Raw genomic sequence first — 16,355 nt, 5'->3', positions numbered from 1 at the left:
ATCCGTCGAGAGACAAGAAGAAAAGATATGATAGCAGAAAAATGTATTTGACGCAGGTGCAGAGATAGATGAATGATGGAACTGTAGATCGTTGTGAGACCTTAAAAAAGAAAAGTCGAAGGCATAGGTCAAATACAATGTTTCAATTTCACGAGAAGATCATGCAACATGCAGATCACACTGATATCGTTTTTCTCAATGACAAGAGGAGCATTTGGAAATCGTGGAGGAGAAAGAGGAGGGAGACGATCGATTATTGAGACAAACATGCAAGAAACATACTGCTATACGCCCAAAATTATCCATGCACAACTCTGACAATTGGCAACAAAAGCAAAATGTCAGAAAATATTCGAACGATATCAATGAACATCCTTCGTTCGACATTCGTTGACTCATCAAACGTTCGCCAAGTATAAATCAAAGCGGCTGCGTAATCAATCAAAGTGCGCCAATATGATCAAAACTCAAGTTTTCCCGTACTTTTGAATGCAGTAATAGGTAGGTGGAAACCATGAGCTGCATACATTTTCGATGCAACACCTCTTCCTTTCAGATATTTCCTATTCACTGAACACGAACATTTTCATAAAAATACACCTTATACGCATCTGCACGATATCATAAAACAACATGGTAAAATATCATGTACAATAAATCTCTGTGATTCCAGAAAGTGAGGCCAAGAAATAGTTACAGAGCTGATTTGGGAAAGATGTTAGAAACAATATTTGAAGGACGTGCTGGTGTGGAATGGAAGATACAACGACGCTGCACCAACCTAACGTCAAAATGTACGAGTCGATATGTAACGGAGCAATGCAAACAACCGAGTCATATGAACAAAAGTCAACTCTGCACTCTACACACTAACGCGCAACGCGGTAGGAAGAAGACGACGATGAAAGATTGTCACTGGATAGAATGCTCATCAAAGAGCGCAGATCACAAGTGTGGACTGATCATTTGGAGTGGCAGATCACCGGCGAAAACGCCCACGGAAGAGCGTTTGATCGCTACGAGTTAAGGTGGGCAAATGTTAGTATACGGTAGTCCGGTTGCAGCTTACTGTACAGCAGCTCTAGCGGCCTCCTCTTGCATCCGCGTATGATGCAGCTCAGCCTCTTGCCAGATCAGCTCTTTCAGCTTCTCCTTTGGCAAGTCGTCGAGCTCCATCTCGTAGGTGAACGGCTCTTCGCACACGGGCTGCAAGCCAAAGCATTAGAATTCCAAACTATTGCACTTTGCCGCCGGGCTTTTAGTCATGCGTTCCGGCACTGCGGCAAGAACGCCATACAGCAGTCTCATGACTGAGCATCAAGGGCAACCATGCGGTAGAAAAAGTTACCTCGTCATTAGGATCATAGTACTGCTCCAGGTACGGATGAGCTAGGGCTTGCTCAATGTTGATCCTGGAATAAAAAAGATGTCGACAATTCAAACAAAGGAACACAATGTGATAATGAGTGCGGATAACCAATTAGCTCTTGTAATTATGTGAGACCGTTTTTCACGTATGATTCTTCTCGGAAGCATATGCGAAGAGCAACCTTTTTCCCACGACTTTGCCAACTTCATACAAATTTCGGCTCTGGAGCAGAACCTAATCATCAAACAAATACCTTATGGACCACTATAAAACTGAAATTGATACGAAAATTCTTGACCATTGAAAATTGGTAAAAAAAAAGATATTGATAAGAAAAAATCTGAATCATAACTTCATAACTTACAAATAAATCATCATATCGTACCACATCAAACATAATCAAACGACTAGGTTGGTGTAAAAATTATGCAGAATCTTGCAAGGGAACGTCATACACGATAGCTCTCTCCAAAATTTTACACATCGTATCAAGCGTTGTGTATTATTTTGGAGCTCATGTCACCATCGTCTTGATTTTATTGATTTCTTGAGACTTATTTTGTTCCCTCTAGAGGTTTTCAAGGGATAGCGTAAATGGCATTAATCAGTGAAATTGGGGTGTGTCTGGGAGCTCAACTCTCGAGGTTGAATCGTTCGAAGTTCACGAACACAAACGCGGTCTATACAATAACCTGCGTTGACCATCAATCAAATCCTCGTCCACTAAGGCAAATTTTACACCACATTATTAGCTCAGAATAATAGCATTCTTAGTTGGTCCTAAGAGATGTCGTAAGATCGACGTGCAGACGACAGTAGTGATGAACTATGGCAGTGCACCATACGCACTCAGTGGCGTAAAGCCAGTGCGCGCTGACGACGAAAACAGTGTCGATGGTTCAAATCCTAACAGAATTAAGTGCGTGCGTTCAACACGCGTGCCGCCATTGTGGCTGACGCGTCTGTTAAACACGCTAAAGCAATTCCGGATTTCGCTAGCACCGAGTCTTGTGACCGGAGTTTGATAGTAGACCGGAGCACAACATTCCGTATATAAATATTCCAAAACAGGATTTTTGGTGTGTGTTTACATATTTGGATCTAATTTCGGATGAGGTACACCTGGAGCTCCCCTTTGGGCATAGCCAGAATGACAAAACCGGAGAAAGTGGAAAATTAATTAATACAGAGATGTTCATTCTACAAAATTCGTTGAGCAGAAAAAGAATAAGCTTGTGGAAGTCCTGAATTAGCACTTATATCAGCATTAGAACCTGCAAAAAAGTCTTGATTTTGATCCCGCGACGGTCGTTTACCATGTCGAGAGAGAAGTAAGGAAACTCGTTAAGCAAATGCCACAGAAACGCGAGAAAGAAACGAAAAAGCCGCAGTTATGCTCTGTAGCGCAATAGAAGCGATCCGTTCTCCGACAATTTCCTGGTCTATACTTAAAAATACAGTGGTTAAGACGATAGAAAGCGCTTTGTTCGATGCCTCTGCAAAGATCAAGCACTGGGGCACTTTCCGAAACCGAAATTACATCATTACATTAACGTCATTGCCACTGTCTGGGTGGACCACAGCGTGAATCATCCCACTGCAAGTTTCTGAATCATTACATCCCTAGAGCAAATAAGTACTGTAGAACAAAACAGACGTTACTGTATAACAGAATAAACCGGGAACTGTGGCATCTTCGATTGATATGAGTTCTATTGAAAAGAGTAGACAGAGTTCATCACCAACAAACTGGATCTTGATAAGTTACTTCGCGAGGAACTGTTTGCAAACTCGCAAGCGGAAATAACTTCAGAGAGTTCGTTGACTCCAAAATCCTGTGCCTTACCGTTATAGAAGTAAACAAATTTGTTGGTTGTTGGCAAAAATGAGTTGGCCGTAAAGATTCATCTTTTAAATGAGAGAACCAAATCTGAGCAGAGCCATAACTACAGCATCACAAATTTCAAGTCCAAAACCTGTATTACTTCCACATTATTCCTGGACCAAATCAGCGCCGAAATGATGAAACTTGTATGAAAATGCGAAAAACATTATACAGATGTGTATTGCGAGAGAGAGAGCCTAAGAGCGAGACCTAAGCAAAGCCTAAATGCTTAGGATGAAAAGTGAAAGAGCAAATGAAAGATACGAACATCAGTTAACTTTTTTCCACGCACAGTGACTTTAGCTCCAATTACTGTTAACATTGAAGAAAGTCAATTTAGCCGGTACAGGATAAATGGGTACAAAAAAGATAAGAGCGCTACTCAAAAAAACAGCAGCTTTAGAGTTTTACGGAACTGTAGAAGAGATAATGGAAGCAAATGGCGTCATTTACATCCAAAAGAAAATAATTGCGGTTAAGCGTACTTGAAAAGCACAAAATTACTGGAGGAAGAGGTATTGTTTTGATCTTGCTAATTAATTTGTCTTCAAAAGGAGACTTCGATAATGTCAGATTTTTTGAAGCTTAGGATTCATGGCTTTCACACTGTTCTGCACAGAAAAAGTGAGTGGAAAGGAGGAACTTGGAGGGAAAGAAAAGAATACAAAGACTAAAGAAAATCGAGGTCATTTTTCTTTCCAAACAATTTACTAATAACGTATCACGGTGAGGTTAAAAAAGAGGTCACGAATGGCGGAAATTCCATCTGAGCAAAGAAAAAAACGCGGAGACTAGGTAAAATATTCATTGTTACAAAGAAGATTACTAGGAGATTAAATAAGCAGCTATTTTTGAAAGAGTAGTTGTAATCTAAGGTGAATGCAAAAATAAGGTTGTCTTTGTACTGCTTACGGTTGTGTTCATAGCAGTAAAACAAAAAATAGATGTATCTATCGATAAATAGCAACATATTTTGTAGTACTTTACTTTGTTAGGGACGGTGTAGCGCAGTCGGTAAGAGGTTCCGCTCTGGTTACAACCAATCGGAGGTTCGAATCCGCCCTAGTGCTCGCCAAGCCTTTCGTCCTTCCGGGGTCGATAAACTGGTGCCAAGGTTGTCTGGGAGAATAAAAACACTGACTTGGCACATCGGCTAGCACCCGCAAGTCGTTGTAAGGCTGCATGCGCGTTCATAAACTTCAAACGAAGTCTGAGCTGAAGTCAAACGCGTAGGGGTATCCCCGTAAGTATTGATCAGTGCCGTGCACTTTATCCTTTATCCATTACTTTGTTAAAGTAAAAGCGGATAAAATCTCTGACGTTATTCAAACCGCTTGGGATGCGCCCCCACGTTCACTTCAATTTAGAATCGTTTGAGGTTCACGAACGTGTAACTGGCCTATACAATGACTTGCGGTGGCTAGCCGATGTGTCAAGTCAGTGTTTTTATCTCCGAGTCAAGTCTGGTACCAATTTATCGACCCCGGAGGGATGAAAGGCTTGGTGAGCACTACGGCGGATTCGAACCTCCGATCGATTGTGCAGGAGGCGGAACCTCTAACCGCTACACTACACCTGCCTTTACTTTGTTAAATTTGAAACAATCCGTATAAATGCAGTCAAAGCGCCAAACTCGAACAGATCCTGCCTAATGAATTCGAGTTCCCCCACAATGCCCCCGCAGGTTCAGCTCAAAATTTAATCATAACGTGAAGTGATGAAAACGTTTCAGAATATACCGTAACGCACCGCTGGTTCAAAAAGTTCTGCGTAACTGACACTAGTCCTTAAGGAAAGTTATAAGAGTTATAAGAGAAAAGTTATAAGTTATAAGAGGGTGGAAAGTTATAAGAGCTAATAGGAGATCTAATTGAAAAGAATCCGCTCATAATTAACTGGGAAATCGCCAAAAAAAGTTAATGTTGAACGTTTGACCGTCGCTCACTATTTGAAACCAACTAAGTACGCGGAAAGCACACCAGCTCAACAAAATTCCTAATTTTATGCAGCCAAAGTTTAGAAAAAAAAACTACTTATTTCACGCTTACAAAGGTGTTTTGAATCTGATTGTTTTCATTTTGATTCATGAGGTTTTGCTTGAAAAAAATTATTTGAAGTCGCTGCTGACGATCGGCCGTTATTTTTAAATGAATCTAATTTTTAGATCGGGTTCTTACATTGCAAAGAGGCGATTCTAGTCAACATGACAGAAACCATGACAAAATCCTATTAGCACTTTACAGAATCGCATTTTGACAAACCGACCAGTCTGGGTTTCGTCAAAGCAATTCTTGAAAAAGAGAAGGCAAGGACAGTCTAAGCTTTCCCCGTTAAAAAAAAATGTCTCTGCGAACTGGCTCTTCGGACAATTCATCAACCAAAGAGTGTTTGAGACGTTGACGAATGTTAGTGCTGCTTGCAGATGCAGGTAACAGATTTTTGATTTGCTAAAAAAACACACCTTTGGAGCCGAGACAAAAAACACTCAGCCTCATTATTAAAGTACAATGTTATATAACAATAGATGCCGTCTTTAGAGGAGCAGACTTGAAAAGAAAGATAAATAAATGTGGGTATGGCGAAATGCGAGAAGACCGACAAAAACGATGGCGGTGAAATGGTGCTTCGAAGAAACTTAATACAAATTAACATTAGGAAAAGTCAGGTTTTATTCTCCGTTTTGGAGCTACAAGTCCAAACGGTGATAGATTGACTGAACGCATTATAAAATTTCCGATTGCTACAACTGCTCCGCAACTGCCATTGCAAAAAAATTTGAATCCTATATTTTCATCATAAATTTCTGCAAAATAGAAAGATTTCCCCTCGAAAGTAACTTTTCATTGGAACTAACCTGTTGTTAGGGTTAAAAGTCAACATCTTTTCGAGAAGGTCCAGTGCACGCGGATCAGCTCCAGGATAGAGACGAGACCAAGGTTGTTTGGGCTTGTGAGGTAACGAGATTAGATAGGAACGAGCCTAAAGAGATGATTAAATAGAGTAGCTCCACAGTTTATCAAATAAGTACTTCTCGACGCAGAAAAACCACGAGGCTATTGATTCTTAAGCATCCATCTGGTGAGTACCAATAAGACTTCTCAGAAGAACGTTCAAAAACAAAAAATTAGAAGCAAAACCGTACAAGTCGGTTTTTTTCTCCTACAGATAGATTTAGATAATTAGAAGTTCGAAGAATGTCATAATGAAATTCATACACACCTTGTCATTGATAATACATTGCAGATCTTCCTGCGATGGTGATCCCACCACTGCAAGAATGAGGTTCAACTGATCGAGGTAGTGCTTGCCAGGGAATAGCGGGCGGTTGCTTAACATTTCAGCCAGAATACAGCCAACCTGGAATTACGCCTCAACTATTTCTTGTATCTTATTTCTCTGAACGAATAAGAACTTATGAAAAGAATAAAATATGAAGGGTACTCACGGACCAAACATCTATGGATTTTGTATAACCTTTAGAATTCAGCATGATTTCCGGTGCGCGATACCACCTAGAAATGAAACTCTACATGAAAGAAGTGAAAGCGTACGTGCAAATCACTAAGTGACCTTTGTTACCGCAATTCAAAAAAAAACTGTATACATTAAATTGTTATCGGATGAAGCTAAATCTGTCTACCAACATCTTTACGGTTTCTACAGCAAGTGACTCGGGATAAACGATTTGAGCGGCGAGGTCTGCCAGTACTGTCTTACTACTTTTATTACTGCTTCAACAAATTCTCTCTTTCTGATTTGTCATTCAAATTTTCCTAGGGTTTCTGAAATCTTAACGGCAAACGAAACTATACCGATTCATTTCATTTCTTACATTTGAATGAAAAAGAAATTAGTAAAAAGAAAGTGGAAAGGTGAATGAGTTGTGGATAGCTGTACGATAGGCCGTGAAAACTCATTTATATAAATGAGCCGTGAAAAACTTTTATATAAATGAGTTTTTATATAAACGAGTTTTTCACGGCCTTTGAAAAAGCTTCACGGCTTTAAAAACAAATAAAGCTAATGTACTTTAGCGTATCTTTTGAAGCTTCATGAAAAGAAACCATTAGTATTCAAAGGATGTAAAAGAAGAAGACAGAAGAAAAGTGCACGAGTTAATGAGTGTTTGAGCTTTTTCACTAGTGACCACCATAAAGTAAGGAAGTAGATGTTGGAAATTCCTCAGATCTCTCCGAGCGCTACAGACAATGCTTGTATTCAGAGGTTACAATAGAAAATACAGTTCTCCCCTCATATCTCACTTAAAATATGCGCCAAACTCACGGATCTTGTGTTGCAGATAGGAAGCATGTATAGCAAGAAATTTGGCATAACAGCAACTTGCTATGAAAGAAAAACACAGATCGTTTCAAAAAACCTCACCGGGTTGCGACGTATTCGGTTAGAAAACCGGTATGATCAGTTTGGGGATCTGTCACCCGCGCTAATCCAAAGTCACAGATCTGAAGATGTTAGTTTCTACAATGAAAAGAAAAAAAAACAGATAGAAGTTTTGAACTGATTTTAAAAAAACGTGGAAGAGAAGCAAAAATGAGAGAAGTTGGGGAAGAGACTACCTTGAGATCACAGGTGGTGTTGAGCAACAAGTTTGAGGGCTTCAAATCACGATGCAGAACATTTGCAGAATGGATGTATTTGAGACCACGGAGAATCTACAAAATAAGTGAATAAATAAATAAAAGGCAGTAAGAGTACAAGTACCCAGTGATTACACTAATTAGTAACTGGTTTTCACTCATCAAAAGCTATTAGAAAACATAAATGCACTTATTACCTACGTGTAAACAAATTGCAATAATCAATTATACGAGATTAATGGGGAAAGTGCAGATGTTCTGCATATCCATTAAAAACTACATTTTAGTACTAGAAGCACTGACGTGTCATTCAATTCTAAGGTGTTGATAAAAACTTTTCAACAAACCTGATATAAGAAGTAGCATACATGATCGTTCGACAGTTTCTGTGTTTTAAGCAGCTTGTACAAATCAGTTTCCATTAAGCACTGCACGATGTAACTAAACATCAAGAAAATCAAAGTATGTAAAAGGAAATAGAACAAAACAAAAGTATGTAGGAATTCACGTCGTGATAGCAAATTCAATACAAGGTTTGATGTAGTAACTTTTTGACGAACAATGGTCAGTTACAGCTAACATGGCTACAAGGCCAAGTCCATTCCAACCTTTAAGTATTTCTGGACGTTTAAACGGTTTACATTACGATTTCTGCGATAGACTCTTTAAACATTGTTTAAAATACAACAAAAACGACATCGTCTTGAAACTGTCGTTGTGAGTTGCGATGATATAAGGATAATGTACGGATGTACCGATTATGTTCTGCGGTTCAGCTCCATACTCAACAAACGTTGTCGAAGAGCAAATCTCTAGTTTTCTAAGAATAAAACCAGAGGGACAAAAGAGTGCCTTGCAAATGTCAGCGAGAAATTTGAGAATGTAAACTGAACAAAATTCATGGTTCATGTAAAACATGGCACCAGTATGACATAGTATGTTGCTACATGCGGAAGAAGAAGACGAAATAAGAATGGGGCAATTTACTCACATGTCTTTCATTTGTTCCACTGATTCAGAACGAATAATTTCTTGTATGTTGATTATCTGGAATTATAGTAGAAATAATGAAACTCGAGACGAAAATGACTTCAACTGTTATGTCACTCACATTCTCATGTTTGAACCGTGTCAGAATCTTGATCTCCCGCAGTGTTCGCTGACAGAATGTCTGATGCTCAAACGGTGATATTTTCTTAATTGCTACTCTTTCACGTGTGACAGTATCCAAAGCAGAACTAAAAAAAACATTAGCAACTGCTAATAAATCATCGAATATGCTAGAAATTCATTCTTTCAGCAGTAGGAATATTGAACAGAGTAACCCAAGAAAAAAAGAAGGATGTGGCCGGTGTTATGAAAGAGTTTGTAGCTTAATATGCCTTGAAAACCTCAAAATTTGTTCCATATGTAGTACAGCAAGAGAAAATCCTAGATAGGGTAGAAGCCAAAAGAGCAAAGCAGTAATATAAACAAGTGACAATTGGGATCGCTCCTACAATACCTCGATCGAAAAGAACGAATAAGGAAGCGTTTAACAAAGCCAGAATAAGACTAAAGTCTATTAAAGATAGACATTATCAAGAACGTATCCACGAAAGAAAACATTGCCGCAAGCTCTTCTTTTGCAAAACAGTTTCCCATTCAAATTAAGAGAATCACAAATAAATGTTGGCAAACCTTACCAATGATAAGTAACTGAGCCTTACTTAGAAGCATCAAATAGAGTTTCTGTGGATTTGCTAACCAGTACGAGGTAAAACAAAAAATAAACCATTTAAATCCCGTCTCCTACCCTGGCTTTTGAATTGAGGTCATGCAAAGTGCAAAAGGCGATTCCTCTGCATACTCTTTCCTCGCACCTAGTAAACACACCACAAATGATCAGCCAATGTCCCTTCAAGATGAAATCCCATAAGGATGATTACTGCTTTTGGCTGTTAGCTTCGCTCTCTTTATGTTAGTAAAGCTTATGGACCTACTGAACCACCCACTAAGGGTACCTACCAACACATCCACCAATAATCTTAAAAAAGCCAGTAAATTCCTTCGCTTCAATATATCTCCAATAAAACCTTCAACAGTGGAAGGAAAAAGAAAACAAGAGGAAGAAGGAGAAGAGAAAAACAAGAAGAAAGTATGACTTACGCAACCATGCCGTACGCTCCTTCACCAATATAGGAGAGGTTCACGTAGCGAGGTCCGACTTCGAACAACTGACCATGCACCTCCTCCACATTGTTTCGCGTTGACGCCGATTCTTCCTCGGTCATCTGAAATCTTACCATAACGTAAAAATACTGAAAAACAATAAAAAAACGACAACTTATTCGCCCAAAAATGGTAATAGAGTAACCTAAGAAGTAAAAAGTAAAAGAAAGTAAAATTAAAAGCAAAACTGCTGGAGTGCATACGGGAAAGAGGCTTTCTCCCAGTTCATGTCCAGAAAAAAAGTAAAGCAAATGAAAGTTCGGCTAACAGTATCGAGGATGACAATCAAACAGTGCCGATCGATACGACCACGAATCGTTCGTTTTACAAACGAAATCAGCGGTATTTGTCACGTTAATCTTTCTTAATCGGAACGAGTAAGTGAGTAAGAATAAGTCTCACAAATAGCCTGTGAAATTCTAACTTGAACTGTGCAACAATTAAAATCCAAAAAAAGATGTAGCTATAGGGGACTTCAAAAAGGAATAAGCAAGGAATAACCCCGCGCAATTTTCAAATAAATAAATAAAGTAACAATATAAACAAATAACATATACATAAATAAACGGCAGCAAACAACCAAAACAAAGATAAGCCGACATGACAGAGAAACCAGTGAAATGCGAAGATCAATGTCGCAGCTTTCGAAAATGGGGCAGCATTGCAAACTAGCGAAACGGTGTTATAATATGCTGTAATATCCTAATATAATATGTAATGTAATCTTAATATATATGATATAATAATATATACTTGCAGAAAAAGGTCCATTTTCAAAATTTTTCAGTTCCGACACACATTTACAGTCGGGTCAAAACGACATGGATCACGAGTGTAGTTGCGGTGCATTTGCGTACGTGCTCGAAACGACGCGGTGGAGGCAGCAGTTGGGACCGAGTTGGGACCGTCGCAAACTTGAGCGATGGGCGGTGCCAGAGGGGGTTTAACCACGCCCATAGCCGCTACGCTGCACGGAAGCGCCTCGAGAGAAGCCGTGTACGCAATTGCGTACGTGCTTTACGTCGTTTCCACCCTGCTATACCAGGTCATCGCCAAGAGAAGTCTTGGGTCTCTGTGACAAGTGCAAAACCACAGTCAAAACAGAAAATTTCTATTTCGATTTTGCGTTTAGGTACAAAGTGGCACAGGTTTATAAAGCAATAAAACGAACATATCATGATGGTAGCTGACTTCGGGACTGAGAGCGGATCTGGAGCCTGGCCTGTCCTTCTTGATTTATGGTGCAATATTGCGTGCATGACTACGTACAGGGACGGTTTTCAATCGCTTGTATTGGTGACTGCGAGCATTTCACTGTAGCGCAGCCAGTGGCGAGCTTTTAGTTCGAGAAGCGAAATAGGACGAGGGTCCCACATTTACAGTAGACAGATCAGAATCACAATGGGCAGCGGCGTGAAAAGTATGGTCGCATCCTGAATAGAGTGGCGCAAGTTCTAACGGGCTCGGATTTTATCGCACAAAAAGCGAGAATGTCTGGGGTAGTCCAGCGACGCCTTTTCGAATTCTCGAAGGTCTTTTCAGGAAAAAAAGTGCATTTATGTCTACTATCTACTTTTACATCAATTATACCAACTAACTTCTCAACTATTAGAGCATCGCCACAACGAAGAACGGGTATTGAGGAGAGGCACTCGCTCTTATTTCTGGAAGTAAATAACTGAGTCATTTGGGGGTCCTGAGACCTAAGCATCAGTCTTAGAGGATCTATGACATGTAGGCTAAAGTTACTAAGAGAAAAAAGTGAGATAGAGCGTCCAGAAATAAGAGCGCGGTTGGGTACCCCCTCCCCCCAACTAGATTTTCCCCCGAAGCACTGGGCTGGCTGACACAACGTAACAGCTAAGTCCTTCGGCGGGTCTGTGCGTGCGGTCCGTCCCAGGACAATCTGGTTCGTGCGGTAAGTCATGCGCTGGCATTGCGCCAGACGAAATCGTCAACGGAAGGGGAACTGACGTCCGCGTCGCTTGTTTTTCATCTTTGTCACTGATCGAAACACGTTCGACTAAAGAGAAATGTCAGAAATAATGGCTGCCGTCCGCCAATGTTTCATTTCGGAAGCAAACCGAACGCATAAAAACGGACACAAGAGAGGAAATTGTTTTCGGAGAGTGCTCGGAATGCTGAAAGGTTTCCGGATCTCGTGTGAATGGACGCTGGCTCTTCTAAACATAATGACGAGAATATCACCCACGGATTGATTCATTTAAGCATGTGGAAACAATACGTATAGTCGGGTGAAAACGACATGAAGCTCGTGGCAGTTGCGTACTAGCGAGTCGCACTGCAGAAATGAGTGAGGGTCCCACCTTGATGGCAACCACTAGCACTACCACGCCGCTTCAAGCACAGCCGCTTACGCAACTGCACCAGGGGTCGAATCGATTTGACCCGACTATAATTATTCACCCATCCATACATTATTATAAAAATATTATGAAGAACTACAAAAGAAACAGACAAAAGAGCTGATACAAAACTGAGAATGTGACCCTGGAGTGGAGAATGCGAGAGATGAGAAGTAATGCTCTGATTCCATCAACCGCTAAAATAAAAAAAAGCGCGACTACAACAAATCCACTCCTTCAAGAGTCCTAATTATAGTCGGGTGAAAACGATATGAAGCACGAACAGTTGCGTAAACGGCTGCGCTCGAAGCGGTGGAGACGAGGAATCGAGGTAGGGACCATGGCGAACCGCAGAGATGGGTGGCGGTAGCGGGGATCCTTAGCTCATGAGCTCACACAGGAACGCATAAAGGCGAAATAAAGCAATATTTTGCAGTCTAGCTGGATATTTATAACGAAACACTCTTCAGCCAATTGACCACGGCGCGTATCTGGCGTGACAATCAAAATGTTTTTCCTGGTTCATGTTGTAATATGACTCGAATCAACCCACTGACTGCAAAAAAAAAACTTCTGAAGAAAGGAATGACGAAAAATAACCGCTGAAAATTGTGCGATGAGTCACCGATGAGTCGAGCTTTAGTCAAAAGATTAGGTTACAACACTAGAATTTATGAAAGATTGTGAATTTGGAAAAGATCGAAAATGGGATAACAAGATGACACCTATGCGGTTAATTAGAGAAGAAAAATAGGATGTAAATTCTTCTAAAAAAATCCAGAAGAAAACTCTTCACGCCCCGTTCTAGGTTTTTGTTCCTTTCACTGCCACAATGCCGTCATCGAGTGCGCATGTACTCAGGGACTTCGCTATTAGCGGACTGCACCTCTGGGTGGTCTTATCGATTAAAACAGCTGTGTAGCACAGGGCGGATGTGGCGCAGCTGGTAAGAGCTTCGGCTGCGACTACATGGTGGATGGCTCAGATCAGCTCTAGTGCCAATCAAGCCTTTCATCACTCCGGGCTCGGTGGCTTGATATCAGAGATCCTGAGAGCATAAATCAAAGATTTGGACATATCCGGCAGTCCAGCGGATCATTGTAGAGGCTGCATACGTACTCATAAACCTCAAACGATTCCGAACTGAGCCGCATCCACGAGCAAGCGGTCGAGGATCAATGAGGTTTCCTCACCAGGCTATTCGAGTAAAACCAATAACTGCGCTGCTGAGGGACCCGATCTGTGTAAAAGGATGGCGCGTTCTAACGTACTTCGTAGGAGCTAATGCGGTTCCCACGCCGTTGTTCATTACGATTGGGAAAAATAAAGCGAGACCACGCTCATATTCGTGCGCACCCACACTCTGGACTCTACATTCCCCTTCAGATTTCCACACAACGTCCGTTTCGTGATACACTGCCCTTAAACGATTCTCGCCGATCGCAAACCGATTGGCTGAAGCCAGACGCCTCATCTTTTTCATTCTTTATGTCGCAATATGTGATTAACAACAAATATGTGGCGGACTATAGTTTTGCAGCGCTATCAATTGTGTGAAAGAAATAAAGACTTATCCCGTGCATGAGCTAAATTGTCCTAATTATGTTGGAATCTTCTTTCCACTCGAAGAAAATCAGTTGTGTTAAAATTGGACTTTAAATAGTTAATTCATAAGATATGCATGTTCTAGTGGCATTCTTGTTAATGAAAAATTGAAAATCAATCCTCAAATCCGTGTATTCATTAGAAAGAAGAAGAAGCAGCACGGAATCTGCTATGCCTATTGGCATAAAAGCTGCGTCATCCAACAATCGGATCAAGTGACTCAGAAAACAAGCATCAAACTCATCTTCTTTTTTCTCGAAGAACTAGCAATGAGCAAGTTAGCAAACGCTCGTGGCTGCTTCAAATTAGTCACCCGTGGTCAGCTGCCATGGAACCATCTAGCCGAAACAAATCACCTTTCTAAGGAATTAGGAAAAGGAAGGAAAAGATCTTATGTTGAAAATTTTACTGACGCAACAAGTTCCAATTTATCTCAGAAACCAAGCAAATAACTGTAACCGATCCAAGCACCTCGATAAAATAAACATTTAGGAGCAATGAAGAGAAATAAGAAAATTCTACTCGTTATTGTTCCCTCACGTATACTGTTGACACACGGAGAGTGAACGTACAATGCGTTGCGGCGGACGTGTCGCGGTTAGCGGGCTCAGTAGACTTGGAACGGACGCAAATTGCAGAGAAATCTCTTCAATTTATGACAAGATATCATGTGGGCGCTTACGATATTGTTTAGAAATTGCTTCGTGTTGCAGTTCCATAAACGGCCGCGGTGGCCTCAACGATGACAACGTTAGCTGCGCCCGAGCTGCAGAGCAAAGGTCCCACCTCGATCGCAACCACTGATTCCACCGAGCCGCTTGCACATACAACAGTAGTGGTACCAGAGTTCAGGTCGTCTTGACACGATGTTAAGATTATTCACAAAGGTTTACAGGGAACTTGCAAAATATGCTTTGAGCTCAGCTCTAAGTTGAGTTCAAAGCAAACGACTACCGAATGGTTAGTGTCTTTACACCCTCATCCGGAAGGGATCACAACGTTCCTTACAATCGTGTTGTAGTGATGGTTTTCCAGCACCTCAAAGGCTAGTAAAGAGACTAACAAGAACATATATAAATGTAACACGGAAACAGGTGTATTTTGCTTTTTTTTGGTAAAGAATTCACTTCACTTCAGGTGAAGATGGTGGTGGTGAGACAGCAAGAGGAGATTTTTTGCGCAAATCGCCGGATTTCTTTTACTTCAACAAAATTTCGTATGTGTAGTAAGGGTAGAAGATCTCTTGTTCCAAGAAGTACTCGATCCATATAGTAGCTATTTTATTCGGTATTAATACCGTAAACTTAACACTACATTACACAACTACGAATTCTATTTATGAATTCACAAGGACAAATTTCAGTGATCAGCGCTCTACGTCACAGTTTCTACCATATTATTCTTTTGTTTGATTGCAATGCTGGATTCTGGACAACATGATTATGCATACAATCGATCAACTTAGACGATTCTAACCATCAATTCCAATGTTGCAGAAATAATAATTATTATTTATTTGTTTATCTACTCATATCAAAAGCGAGCAAACAAGAGAAAAAGTAATGTGGCAAAATTAGGACCGGTTTCTTGCAACCTAGCGCTTTTCCATATTTTCAGAACTAGAAGCCAACATTTCGTAGCCTCACGGGATTTTCCTAGCATTCTCCTCTCCTTTCAAACTTGACCGCTCTTCGAAAAAATGGTAAAGGCAACGACTTACAACTGATCCAGATTGTTTGGTGCTAGAAGCGGGTTTTCGGGAGAACATTCGCGAATACCATCGGGACGACGACATCTTTCTGTACACTAGCGAAACGACATCGAAAGGCGATGCCCTATCGTTTGCATAAGGCATGTTCAGTTTGCTTTGTGATTTTCCCACACTACAGCCATCAAATTGCATTCCTTACAGGAAAAAAGAAACGAAATGACAGTAATGGAAAATACAGGAAGGAGAGAAGTACAACCATATAACATTTTCAAGCTTAGCGTTCTTTGAAAACATGACAGATGAGTCAGCAGTGAGACGACTCTTATCGAAATTCCTAAAGAAATAACCAGGAATAACGGCTGGCAAAGGTATTTTTATATTGGCCCTTGGGAATGTAATTGAAGCTGGCCTTTGCGAAAATCCACGATCCTATGCTCCTTCCATTAGTAAGGAAGGATTCAGGACACAATTTTCAAGGATGACAACGAAAACAAGAAGCACCCCTATGAATCCAGGAGTCATAAACTGCTACATATCTGCCCGATCTGAAGCAACTGTTTGTGCCAATACTGCTGACGAAACGAAAACGAAAGGAACGAATTAGTTGTTA

General features: G+C 40.6%; 1 protein-coding gene across 2 annotated transcripts; it reads right to left on the bottom strand.

Annotated features, from left to right (window-relative positions):
• Positions 1 to 1,065: 1,065 nt before the first annotated feature.
• RB195_011143 (uncharacterized protein) lies at positions 1,066 to 15,937 on the bottom strand (the record flags this gene model as incomplete). Of its 2 annotated transcripts, XM_064192442.1 has the most annotated exons (12): positions 1,066 to 1,206; positions 1,349 to 1,412; positions 6,109 to 6,233; positions 6,474 to 6,611; positions 6,700 to 6,766; positions 7,638 to 7,717; positions 7,832 to 7,927; positions 8,200 to 8,293; positions 8,844 to 8,899; positions 8,964 to 9,090; positions 10,001 to 10,125; positions 15,755 to 15,937. In XM_064192442.1, 12 exons carry the CDS (start codon positions 15,935 to 15,937, stop codon positions 1,066 to 1,068), a joined length of 1,296 nt encoding a protein of 431 aa, XP_064050025.1. The 2 variants fall into 2 exon arrangements, with proteins under 2 accessions (XP_064050025.1, XP_013301343.2); XM_013445889.2 differs by lacking the exon at positions 15,755 to 15,937.
• Between the last annotated feature and the right edge of the window lie 418 nt (positions 15,938 to 16,355).

The sequence above is a fragment of the Necator americanus genome, chromosome III (assembly GCF_031761385.1).
Source record: "Necator americanus strain Aroian chromosome III, whole genome shotgun sequence".
Classification (NCBI taxonomy): domain Eukaryota; kingdom Metazoa; phylum Nematoda; class Chromadorea; order Rhabditida; family Ancylostomatidae; genus Necator; species Necator americanus.
The sequence above is the reverse complement of the archived record's forward strand: the minus strand, read 5'-3'. Positions and strand labels throughout refer to the sequence as shown.